This window comes from Bos javanicus, chromosome 15 (genome assembly GCF_032452875.1).
Source record: "Bos javanicus breed banteng chromosome 15, ARS-OSU_banteng_1.0, whole genome shotgun sequence".
Lineage (NCBI taxonomy): Eukaryota > Metazoa > Chordata > Mammalia > Artiodactyla > Bovidae > Bos > Bos javanicus.
The window spans coordinates 47154088-47167223 of record NC_083882.1 but is presented as its reverse complement, the minus strand read 5'-3'; the positions used below and the strand labels follow the sequence as shown (position 1 = coordinate 47167223).

Here is a 13136-nt window from a genome sequence, read left to right as displayed (position 1 = left end):
TCAGACACGACTAAGCGACTTCCCTTTCACTTTTCAGTTTCATGCACTGGAGAAGGAAATGGCAACCCACTCCAGTGTTCTTGCCTGGAGAATCCCAGGGATGGGGGAGCCTGGTGGGCTGCCGTCTATGGGGTTGCACAGAATCTGACACAACTGAAGCGACTTAGCAGCAGCAGCAGCAGCGAGGGATACAGCCACAGGGAGGATAAGGCAGAGGTAACAGGGAAGATCTGATGGCAAATAGCAGAACCTCTGGTTCCAAACAAACAAAGGAAGATTGGCTATGAGAAGGTGACTATCATTGTAGGCCTGTCAGAATACTGGAGATCTTTTCAAAAGTAGAGTCATTTGGAGGAATTTGTATGGAAATATAGTTCAGTGTTTAAAGCCAAACTTCTGATAGCATATGTAAAAAAAAAAAGCTCTGCCATTGATGACAATTCTACTTTTCCCATTGTTCTTGCAAAAAAAACTTTGGTGCCACCCTTTGCTCCTCTCAATCTTTTATAACCTCCATAAGAACTCTCAGCAAATCTTGTGACCCATAACTTCAATTTTCACTCACCACCTTAGTTCAAATCATTATCATTTCCTACCTGGATTATTGAAGTAAAGTCCTCATTGGTTTTTCCAGTCCTACCCATACTCCTCATGTTCTATTTGAAGCATAGTTCCATCCCTGCTCTGGTAATTACATGTGAAGGCATTTGGAATGTAAAGACTGAGTAGTATGTAAAGGCACTAAATACTTATTTAATGAATGAGTAATTGAGACATCACAATGGCAAAGGGTCAGAATGAAGAAAATAATGGATACCAAAACATATATTCAATGAGGGTTTCAGGACAGGGTTACTGAGAGTAAATATTGTGATAGTGGTTGAGGAAGGTTTAAATAAAAGATAAGGGTAGAAGCACAGATGTTACATGGTGTTCCTTGTGGTATTCAGTTGAAACCATCACTGACACACTCAAATTTCCATAATCCTTGATCTTTGACTCACATCTCTCAGCACTGGTACTTGAATAGCTTGATAATCCCTTGCTTGATTTCCTGGGTTCGTACTCCATAAACAATGGGGTTCAGTGCTGGTGGGATGAGATGGTGCAAGACATTGAGAAGAATGGGTACCTCTGGGGACAATTTTTTCCCTGCCTTATTTGTGAAGATGAAGACTAGCAGCAATGTATAGAAGAAAAGTATAAGAATGAGATGGGAACCACAAGTACTCAAGGCCTTGGTGGATGCATCTCCTGACTGCAAATGCATAACAGCACTCAAGATGAAGCAGTAGGATACCAAGATAAGGACCAGATCAGAACCCAGTAGGCACCAAACACTCACAAATTGGTAGAGCTTATTTACGTGAATATCTCCACAGGAGAGCTTTGCTACAGAAATGTTGGCACAGATACAGTTTTCCACTACATTGCTGGCACAGTAATTGAGTCTCGCAGCCAGAATTGGTGTAGGCAACGTAGCCAGCAAATTGCGGAAGATGATGAAGATGGCCGCATTGATGACAAACTGTTCCGTGATGATGGATGGATAGCGCAGTGGGTGGCAGATGGCCACGTAGCGGTCATAAGCCATGACCAGAAAGGTGGAGGATTCCATGGGAAGGAATGTATTCATGATGAACATCTGCAGGAAGCAGCCCATAAAGCTGATGGGCTTCAGGTCAAACCAGAAGATGAACAGGACCTGCCAGAATTATTATTTTCAAAAGCAGTGCATTCACTCCCACCCTAGGGTACCTAACCCTTGGATAATCCTTTGATGGCTTCAACCACTCATATCCCCAAACCACAGTCTCATAATCCTAACAGGGACAGTGTCCTAATTTCAAATACCTTCTATGTGCATTCCAACTTCCAGAGCCCGATTTATACACTTTTCAACTATAGATCACACCTTTTTGTTTAAAAAAATTTATTTCTAGTCCGTCTTCTCTTGATCTCTAGAGTTCTTACCCAAACTTCATATGAACACATCTGCTCATCTAAATGTATCACAAGGACATCAAGTCCAATAAGCCCAATACTTATATTTGGACACCCTCCAACCTCTCCTAATAGATAAGAAACATCTTCCAGTTATGCCTCCTACCTCGGTATATGACATAAATATACATCTATTTACATTTTTTAAGTTTTTTTTTTTACTGTTGATCAGTTTTAAAAGCTTTATTGAACAATAAGTATTGTTACAATATTGCTTCTGTTTTATGTTTTGGTTTCTTGGCCTTAAGGCACGTGGGATGTTAGCTCCCCCAACAGGTATCGAACCCATACCACCTGCACCGGGAGGTGAAGTCTTAAGCACTGGACTGCCAGGGAAGTCCCTAGTTATGTTTTAGAAAGAAAAGTCTTGAGCCCTTGAATATAAGGGTGGGGTGATTCAGAGTCAAGGAGAATCTCCTTAGAAGTAAAGATAAAGTCAAAACTTGGAATATCACTGACTCAGACATTGAGAGAGGGCTTCTCAGTTTGAAAAAAAAAATGTGAAACCTTAAAAATCATAGGCATTGAGAATGAGAGAAGACATATCTGGAAGCTGTAATAGACCTAGTATGATACTGTTGGCAACTGATTGAAAATTTTACAGGAGTATTTACATCTGGAAAGCAAGGTAGTGTTAGAGAAAGATGATTGAATACCCGGGAGTAAATCCAGGGAGGGTCTGACCTTAGGGATGACTGTGAGGCAGAGGATGACATCCAGCACAGAAAGGATGGCAAGCAGGTAGTACATGGGCTTGTGCAGAGATGCCTCCTGCCAGATGGCAAGTAATAACAGAAAGTTGGCCCCAAGGGCCAAAACCAGGAGAGGAGCCAGGACTAGAGACAGCCAGTGCTGGGTATCCTGCATTCCTGGAAAGCAGATCATCAGGAATTCAGTCACCTGGGTCCCTGTGTGGTTGAGAGATGACACCATGGCTGGCAGGTAAGCCTGAAACTGACTGAAAGAAAAGAGATATGAATTCAGAGTTTGATTGTTACATTAGTAATCCCCTGACTGATTTATCTGCCTTCATTCTAGGCCATCAAGTTTCTCCATAATTCTATTGACATAAAATCTGTCAAAAATTTAAATTGGATAAAATCACTCTTGTTAAAACATTTTCCTTAGCATTCATAACTTTATGAAGCAAGAATAACTCCCTTCACATGAGTATGCTCCAACTCCACACACATAGACACAGCCCCTTATAGAGCATGCTTTGTTTTGTCTCACCTCTGTTTTAGCATGTATCATATCCTTCTCCTAGAATTAACTCTCTTGCCCTTAAATAAATAGCTTCTGTTTGCCCCATTCTATCTGTGCCATGAGTTACACCTCTTAGAAATTTAAGAAAAAATATGTTTTTTCTTGTTACTCTTTTTACATACATATATAATTAAATGCTTCTTCCACATCTCCTTGTTCTCTGTGACCCTTAAACATCCTGAGCATGCTACTATTGAACTGTTAATAAAACTTTCTTTTATTCCTTCACATTTCCTATTTGTCTTCCAAAAACTCTGTGTTCCATCTTCCAGCAGTGGAATCTTATCTCTTTATTATAGCACAAAGAAAAATACAATATATCTGGTAACACAATAAGCACTCAATAAGTACTATTCAGATAGGAGACTGATAGATTGCTGAAAGCATCATAACACCTTGCATTCATTTAACTCATTAATACTATCTCTACATCTTGCTCTAACATTAACCACTGGCACTGTTGCTTAACACTCATTAAAAATCTGAACAAAACAAAATGGGTAAATATTTTAGTGCTGAGAGGAAAACGAGAACAATAAATACAAAAGACAGCTGTACAGTGTCTTATTTGCATGAGTCTTTGGTAAGTAACTGCTTAAAACAAACAAACAAATTGTTTATCATTTCCTGAAAAAAAGAAGAAAAATTAAAGAAATGAGGTTCTAAGACAAGGGAAGAACTGAGGAATACTTAAACATACCCCAGAATAAAAGCTCACAGACAGAAGGGTCAATTCCTTTTGAGTATCCTCTTAACCATCCAGGATCCTGCTGGTAAAGTAGTTGCCAGGTTGGGCTTGCTCTCTCCTGAAGCAATAGATGAATTTCGGAGCACACACACACAAAATCTCCCTATCAAGGTTTGGAGATGTTTCTTTTTCTTGACCCTGTACTATGGGCATAACATCAGGACTTTTATCTAGACCAGCGGTTCCTCAATACTAGTGTGCATCAGAATCACCTGGAGAGTTTGTTGATGCACAGGTTGCCTGACACACAGAGGATAGTCTGCAGAGTTGCCAACTTTGTAGGTCCGTCTGCAGGGAAGCTCTGCTCAGCTTTAGACATCGAACTGATTGTTTCTCCCATTATCTTTAGACATTTAAGTACAATTCTGGCCAATCTCTAGTCTCCCGATTTGAAAATTATCTTCCTCCCATGGACTCTCTGGGAATTCTCTAGTTTTTTTTCATGGTTTTATCTCTCTTCCTAGACCTACAGTTCTTAGCCACCTCTCCTGGTGACTCATTAAGGTCATTAGGATCAGGGACAATTTATTTTTTAATTAATTTATTTATTTTAATTGGAGGCTAATTACTTTACAATATTTTGGTGGATTTTGCCATATACTGAGATGAATCAGCCATGGGTGTACATGTGTCCCCCATCCTGAACCCCCTCCTACCTGCCTCCCCATCCCATCCCTCAGGGTTGTGCCAGTGCACCAGATTTGAGTGCCCTGTTTCATGCATCAAACTTGGACTGGTGATATATTTCACATATGGCAATATACATGTTTCAATTCTATTCTCTCAAATCATCCCACCCTTGCCTTCTCCCACAGAGTCCAAAAGTCTGTTCTTTATATCTGTGTCCCTTTTGCTGTCTTGCATATAGGATCATCATTACCATCTTTCAAAATTCCATATATGTGCATTAATATACTGAACTGGTGTTTTTCTTTCTGACTTACTTCACTCTGTATAATCGGCTCCAGTTTCATCCACCTCATTAGAACTAATTCAAACGAGTTCTTTTTAATAGCTGAGTAATATTCCATTGTATACATGTACCACACTTGCTTATCCATTCTTCTGCCAATGGACATCTACGTTGTTTCCATGTCTTAGCTTTTGTAAACAGTTCTGCAATGAACATTGGCATACATGTGTCTCTTTCAATTCTGGTTTCCTCGATGCGTATGCTCAGCAGTGGGATTGATGGGTCATATGGCAGTTCTATTTCCAGTCTTTTTATGAATCTCCACACTGTTCTCCATAGTGGCTGTACTAGTTTTCATTCCCACCAACAGTGTAAGAGGGTCTCCTTTTCTCCACACCCTGTCCAGCATTTATTGTTTGTAGAATTTTGATAGCATCATTCTGACTGGCTTGAGATGTTACCTCATTGTGGTTTTGATTTTCATTTCTCTGATAATGAGTAATGTTGAGCAACTTTTCATGTGTTTGTTAGTCATTTGTATGTCTTCTTTGGAGAAATGTCTGTTTAGTTATTTGGTCCATTTTTTAAATGGGTCGTTTATTTTTCTGGTATTGAGCTGCTTGTATATTTTTGAGATTAATTCTTTGTCAGTTGCTTCATTTGCTATTATTTTCTCCCATTCTGAAGGCTGTCTTTTCACCTTGCTTATAGTTTCCTTCATTGTGCAAAACTTTTTAAGTTTAATTAGGTCCCATTTGTTTATTTTTGCTTTTATTTCCACTACTCTGGGAGGTGGGTCATAGAAAATCCTGCTGTGATTTAAGTCAGAGAGTGTTTTGCCTATGTTTTCCTCTAGGAGTTTTATAGTTTCTGGTCTTACACGTAGATCTTTAATTCATTTTGAGTTTATTTTTGTATTTGTTGCTAGAAAGTGTTTTAGTTTCATTCTTTTACAGGTGGTTGACCAGTTTTCCCAGCACCACTTGTTAATGATATTGTCTTTTCTCCATTGTATATTCTTGCCTCCTTTATCAAAGATAAGGTGTCCATAGGTGTACATATTTATCTCTGAGATTTCTATTTTGTTCCATTGATCTATACTTCTGTCTTTGTGCCAGTACCATATGGTCTTGATGACTGTAGCTTTGTAGTATAGCCTGAAGTCAGGTAGGTTGATTCCTCCAGTTCCATTCTTCTTTCTCAAGATTGCTTTGGCTATTCAAGGGTTTTCGTGTTTCCACACAAATTGTGAAATTATTTGTTCTAGTTCTGTGAAAAATACTGTTGGTAGCTTGATAGGGATTGCATTGAATCTATGGATTGCTTTGGGTAGTATACTCATTTTCACTATATTGATTCTTCCCATCCATTAACATGGTATATTTCTCCATCTATTTGTGTCATCTTTGATTTCTTTCATAGTGTTTTATAGTTTTTTATATATAGGCATTTTGTTTCTTTAGATAGATTTATCCCTAAGGACAGAAAATTAGCAAGGAAACACAAACTTTGAATGATACAATGGACCAGTTAGACCTAATTGATATCTATCTTTTTTCTTCATGGCAGTTGGCACAAATTCAGACACTTACAATATGCCTGTAATAAGTCAGGGACTACTCTCTAGTCAGACTCCCAGGCCAAACTTCCATGAGCTCAGTTGACCCACACTTTAATATGCTCATGCTCTTCTGATATCAGTGATCTTCAGGGTCTTCACATACTAACAGCTGCAGCTATAATAACATTCTCTGAAGTAAACAGTAAGTACAGTTGAGGACCAAACTGCAAGTATCACTTATGCTTGGCTTTCCAATGTACTGTTTCCAAAAATTCTTACAGAGAAAGTCTGTGCCAAATAATAGTAACAGTTTAATAACCCAGCTGCTTTCAGACAATGTGTGATGCCTCCACTTGGCCTCCTACTCTGGCTTTGCCCAGATGAAGATGCTGTGTCTATAACAGTCACTGTTGTGCAGCTGGAAACATGAAGAGTTGGTTTAAGAATACTGCTCCCTTGGGTTCCTGCCTCCCTGCAAATACACATACACTTTCAGTATAAAAAGAGAGAATTTTGCATTTAAACTCAGATGAAATGAGAAATCAGTGACCAGCTTACATTTTCTCTTGAGATGTCTGAGAGTTATATAAACTGAGATATTATTGGTGATGGAAAGAAGTATCACTCAGAGACTTGGAAGATGTATTTAAGAGATCCTTTAAAAAAACACAAATGTCATTAGATAAGAAATGACTTCCTCTTACACATTAGCTGCATTCTATAAAAACTATTTTTTTAATGAGTACTTTATGATGATTTATTTTACTATTGAGTGAAAGTATTAGTGGCTCAGTCATGTCCAACTCTTGGCAACCCCATGGACTGCCAGGCTCCTCTGTCCATGTAATTCTCCAAGCAAGAATACTGGAGTGGGTAGCCATGCCCTCTTCCAGGGAATCTTCCCAGAGACCTAACCCAGGTCTTCTGCATTGAAAGCAGATTGTTTACCATCTGAGCCATGAGGGAAACCATTAATTTTTAGTTATTAAATTTTATAAATATCTTTTTAAATTTATTTATGTTTTAATTTAAGGATAATTTCTTTACAGAATTTTATTGTTTTCTGTCAAACCTCAACATGAATCAGCCATAGGTATACATATATCCCCTCCCTCTTGAAACTAGAAATATCTTTACACAGGAAAATATATGTCACTTAAGTGAAAACAAATATATGGATAAATAGAAACTTTCTATTCTCTAGTTTCACAAAATTTCACCCCAAAAATGAAACAGCAATAGTAAGGTGAATAATTGTAGGGATGTGTAGTAAATCTGTAAGCACACATAGAAGGACATATTCTGAAAATAATGAGCTGGGAGCTACTGGAATAGTGGTCATATAGGAGAGCACTTGAGAAGCTTTGTACTTGGGTTAGAATTAGTTTTGGGAATTGTGAAACAGAGAAGAGAGAGCAGTTGAAAGCTATTGTTTTGATGAAAGACAATACCATGTAAGTAAATTATTTAATAATTGTTTAAAGAATGACTAACTTCATCATGGGCTTCCCAGGAGGCTCAGTGGTAAAAGAACACCCCTGCCAATGCAGGAGACACAGCAAATGTGGGTTTGATCCCTGGGTGGGAAGTATCCCCGGGAGTAGGAAATGGCAACCCACTCCAGTATTCTTGCCTATAAAATTTCATGGACAGAGAAGCCTTGCAGGCTATAGTCCACAGAGTTGCAATGAGTTGGACATCACTGAGCACACAACTTCATCATAGACCAGCTATACTAGAGGATACCCTCAAATGATTCGTAAAATAACATATACTGCTGCTGCTGCTAAGTCACTTCAGTCATGTCTGACTCTGTGCGACCTCATAGATGGCAGCCGACCAGGCTCCCCTGTCCCTGGGATTCTCCAGGCAAGAATACTGGAGTGGGTTGCCATTTCCTTCTCCAATGCATTCATGCATGCTAAGTCACTTCAGTCGTGTCCAACTCTGTGCGACCCTATGGAAAGCAGCCCACCAGGCTCGCTTGTCCATGGGATTCTCCAGGCAAGAATACTGGAGTGCCCCAAAAGGGGTATGGTCACAAAAAGGAGCGAATTAATCCTAGGAATACTGACCAAAATCTGAGTCTCCACTATTTTTAGGGTGATCATGGAAGGAATTGCAAAGAGTAAAATCCACTTATCTTTGTTCAATTAATCCACTAATTTGTAAGTCTGAATTCTATGGGAAGACAAAGTAGCACCAGGACAGGATATAAGAATTGACACAACAAGGCTGAAAGTAGAATGAGAAAGTCAATTTAACTGTATATTTAAGATAAGCAGATCTAATCACACTAGGACCACAGCCTTGTCTAATTCAATGAAACTAAGCCATGCCCTGTGGGGCCACCCAAGACGGGTGGGTCATGGTGGAGAGGTCTGACAGACTGTGGTCCACTGGAGAAGGGAATGGCAAACCACTTCATTATTCTTGCCTTGAGAACCCAATGAACAGTATGAAAAGGCAAAATGATAAGATACTGAAAGAGGAACTCCCCATGTCAGTAGGTGCCCAAGATGCTACTGTAGATCAGTGGAGAAATAACTCCAGAAAGAATGAAGGGATGGAGCCAAAACAAAAACAATACCCAGTTGTGGGTTTGACTGGTGATAGAAGTAAGGTCTGATGCTGTAAAGAGCAATGTTGCATAGGAACCTGGAATGTTAGGTCCATGAATCAAGGCAAATTGGAAGGGGTCAAACAGGAGATGGCAAGAGTGAACGTCGACATTCTAGGAAACAGCTAACTAAAATGGACTGGAATGGGTGAATTTAACTCAGTTGACCATTATATCTACTACTGCGGGCAGGAATCTCTCAGAAGAAATGGAGTAGCCATCATGGTCAACAAAAGAGTTCGAAATGCAGTACTTGGATGCAATCTCAAAAACGACAGAATGATCTCTGTTGGTTTCCAGGCAAACCATTCAATATCACAGTAATCCAAGTCTATGCCCCAACCAGTAACGCTGAAGAAGCTGAAGTTGAATGGTTCTATGAAGACTTACAAGACCTTTTAGAGCTAACACCCAAAAAAGATGTCCTTTTCATTATAGCGGACTGGAATGCAAAAGTAGGAAGTCAAGAAACACCTGGAGTAACAGGCAAATTTGGCCATGGAATACGGAATGAAGCAGGGCAAAGGCAAATAGAGTTTTGCCAAGAGAACACACTGGTCATAGCAAACACCCTCTTCCAACAACACAAGAGAAGACTCTACACATGGACATCACCAGATGGTCAACATCAAAATCAGATTGATTATATTCTTTGCAGCCAAAGATGGAGAAGCTCTATACAGTCAGCAAAAACAAGACCAGGAGCTGACTGTGGCTCAGATCATGAACTCCTTATTGCCAAACTCAGACTTAAATTGAAGAAAGTAAGGAAAACCACTAGACCATTCAGGTATGACCTAAACCAAATCCCTTATGATTATACAGTGGAAGTGAGAAATAGATTTAAGGGACTAGATCTGATAGATAGAGTGCCTGATGAACTATGGAATGAGGTTCATGACATTGTAATGGAGACAGGGATCAAGACCATCCCCATGGAAAAGACATGCAAAAAAGCAAAATGGCTGTCTGGGGAGGCCTTACAAATAGCTGTGAAAAGAAGAGAAGGGAAAAGCAAAGGAGAAAAGGAAAGATATAAGCATCTGAATGCAGAGTTCCAAAGAATAGCAAGAAGAGATAAGAAAGCCTTCCTCAGTGATCAATGCAAAGAAATAGAGGAAAACAAAAGAATGGGAAAGACTAGAGATCTCTTCAAGGAAGTCAGAGATACCAAGGGAACATTTCATGCAAAGATGGGCTCAATAAAGGACAGAAATGGTATGGACCTAACAGAAGCAGAAGATATTAAGAAGAGGTGGCAAGAATACACAGAAGAACTGTACAAAAAGATCTTCACAACCAAGATAATCACAATGGTGTGATCACTGACCTAGAGCCAGACATCCTGGAATGTGAAGTCAAGTGGGCCTTAGAAAGCATCACTACGAACAAAGCTAGTGGAGGTGATAGAATTCCAGTTGAGCTATTTCAAATCCTGAAAGGTGATGCTCTGAAAGTGCTGCACTCAATATGCCAGCAAATTTGGAAAACTCAGCAGTGGACACAGGACTGGAAAAGGTCAGTTTTCATTCCAATCCCAAAGAAAGGCGATGCCAAAGAATGTTCAAACTACTGCCCAATTGCACTCATCTCACACCCTAGTAAAGTAATGCTCAAAATTCTCCAAGCCAGGCTTCAGTAATATGTGAACCGTGAACTTCCAGATGTCAAGCTGGTTTTAGAAAAGGCAGAAGAACCAGAGATCAAATTGTCAACATCTGTTGGATCATGGAAAAAGCAAGGGAGTTCCAGAAAAACATCTATTTCTGCTTTATTGACTATGCCAAAGCCTTTGACTGTGTGGATCACAATAAACTGTGGAAAATTCTGAAAGAGATGGGCATACCAGACCACCCGACCTGCCTCTTGAGAAATTTGTATGCAGGTCAGGAAGCAACAGTTAGAACTAGACATGGAACAACAGACTGGTTCCAAATAGGAAAAGGAGTACATCAAGGCTATAATTTGTCACCCTGCTTATTTAACTTCTATGCAGAGTGCATCATGAGAAACGCTGGACAGGAAGAAGCACAAGCTGGAATCAGGATTGCCGGGAGAAATATCAATCACCTCAGATATGCAGATGACACCACCCTTATGGCAGAAAGTGAAGAGGAACTCAAAAGCCTCTTGATGAAGGTGAAAGAGGAGAGTGGAAAAAGTTGGCTTAAAGCTCAACATTCAGAAAATGAAGATCATGGCATCTGGTCCCATCACTTCATGGCAAATAGATGGGGAAACAGTGGAAACAGTGTCAGACTTTATTTATGGGGGCTCCAAAATCACTGCAGATGGTGACTGCAGCCATGAAATTAAAAGACGCTTACTCCTTGAAAGGAAAGTTATGACCAACCTAGATAGCATATTGAAAAGCAGAGACATTACTTTGCCAACAAAGGTCTGTCTAGTCAAGGCTATGGTTTTTCCAGTGGTCAGGTATGGATGTGAGAGTTGGACTGTGAAGAAAGCTGAGCACCGAAGAATTGATGCTTTTGAACTGTGGTGTTAGAGAAGACTCTTGAGATTCCCTTGGACTGCAAGGAGATCCAGTCAGTCCATTCTGAAGGAGATCAGCCCTGGGATTTCTTTGGAAGGAATGATGCTAAAGCTGAAACTCCAGTACTTTGGTCACCTTATGTGAAGAGTTGACTCATTGGAAAAGACTCTGATGCTGGGAGGGATTGGGGGCAGGAGGAAAAGGGGACAACAGAAGATGAGATGGCTGGATGGCATCACCGACTCAATGGACATGAGTTTGAGTGAACTCCGGGAGTTGGTGATGGACAGGGAGGCCTGGAGTGCTGTGATTCATGGGGTCGCAGAGTCGGACACGACTGAGTGACTGAACTGACTGACTGAAGATAAGCAGGAGAGAATGGGAATGCACATGGTACCTGAAATATGATAGAAAAGTCAAGTAGGACAAGATGAAGTCAGAAGTTGACAAGTACATCTGAAAAAAGAATACACATTTTCACTTAAAATGTGCCCATACACACACTAACACACACACAAGTCATTGTTAACTTTTTTGATTCATTAAAAAGAAGGAAAGAACTATGAGACATTCATGCTCCAGAGAAGTGACATTAGATAAGTAACGAGATCTGGCAGAGCTAAGGGAGATAGCCCTATTCACTCAACTATAAGAATCGAAGTTTTGGAGCCAACTTCTACATCACCATGAGAGATATATCCATGGCACAAAACCAGTTTGAACTGTGTCAGGTGGAACTAAGTGATCTAACATATAGCAAATTATTAAGCAATTAAACTGAGAGCCACTGAAAATGATTATAGTAAAATTTATTTCTCTTTTTTCTTATAACTAACATACAATATTATATTAGTTTTAGGTATACAACATAGTGATTTGTTATTTTTACACATTACAAAATAATCACCATGGTAAGTCTAGGTATCATATGTCACCATGCAGAGTTATTACAATATTATTGGCTATATTTCCTACACTGTGCATTACATTTATTTTATAGATGAAATTTTTTATTTCTTAATGCCCTTTATCTATCTCACCTGTTCCTTCCCTCACACACACACACATACACACACACACACACACACACACACACACACAACACACAATGCTCATCCCTTCTGACAGTAACCAAAAATCAGGTGTTGGCAAGGATGTGGAGAAAAGGGGACCCTTGCGCACTATTGGTGGGAATGTAAATTGCTGCAGCTACAATGTACAAAAGTTGACAAGTCCCTGTCAAAAAAACTAAAAATAGAACTACCATATGATCCAGAAATTCCACTTCTGGGTATTTATCCAAAGAAAAGGAAGACACTAATTCAAAAAGATAGATGCACACTTATGTACATTGCAGCATTATTTACAATAGCCCAGATATGGAAGCAGCCTGAGTGTCCATCTATACATAAATGGATAAAGAAAATGTGATTATGTATAAAAAACTATTATGCAGGCATTTTTTAAAAGAACAAAATTTTGCCATTTGCAACAAGTTAGACCTAGAGGACATGCTAAGTCAAAGAA

General features: G+C 39.5%; 1 protein-coding gene across 1 annotated transcript; it reads right to left on the bottom strand.

Annotated features, from left to right (window-relative positions):
* Positions 1-1009: 1009 nt before the first annotated feature.
* Positions 1010-2937, bottom strand: LOC133260953 (olfactory receptor 56A4-like). Its single transcript, XM_061439578.1, has 2 exons — positions 2689-2937; positions 1010-1705 (listed from the first exon to the last, which is right to left on the bottom strand). The coding sequence occupies exons 1-2, from the start codon at positions 2935-2937 to the stop codon at positions 1010-1012; spliced, it is 945 nt and encodes a 314-aa protein (XP_061295562.1).
* Positions 2938-13136: the final 10199 nt, after the last annotated feature.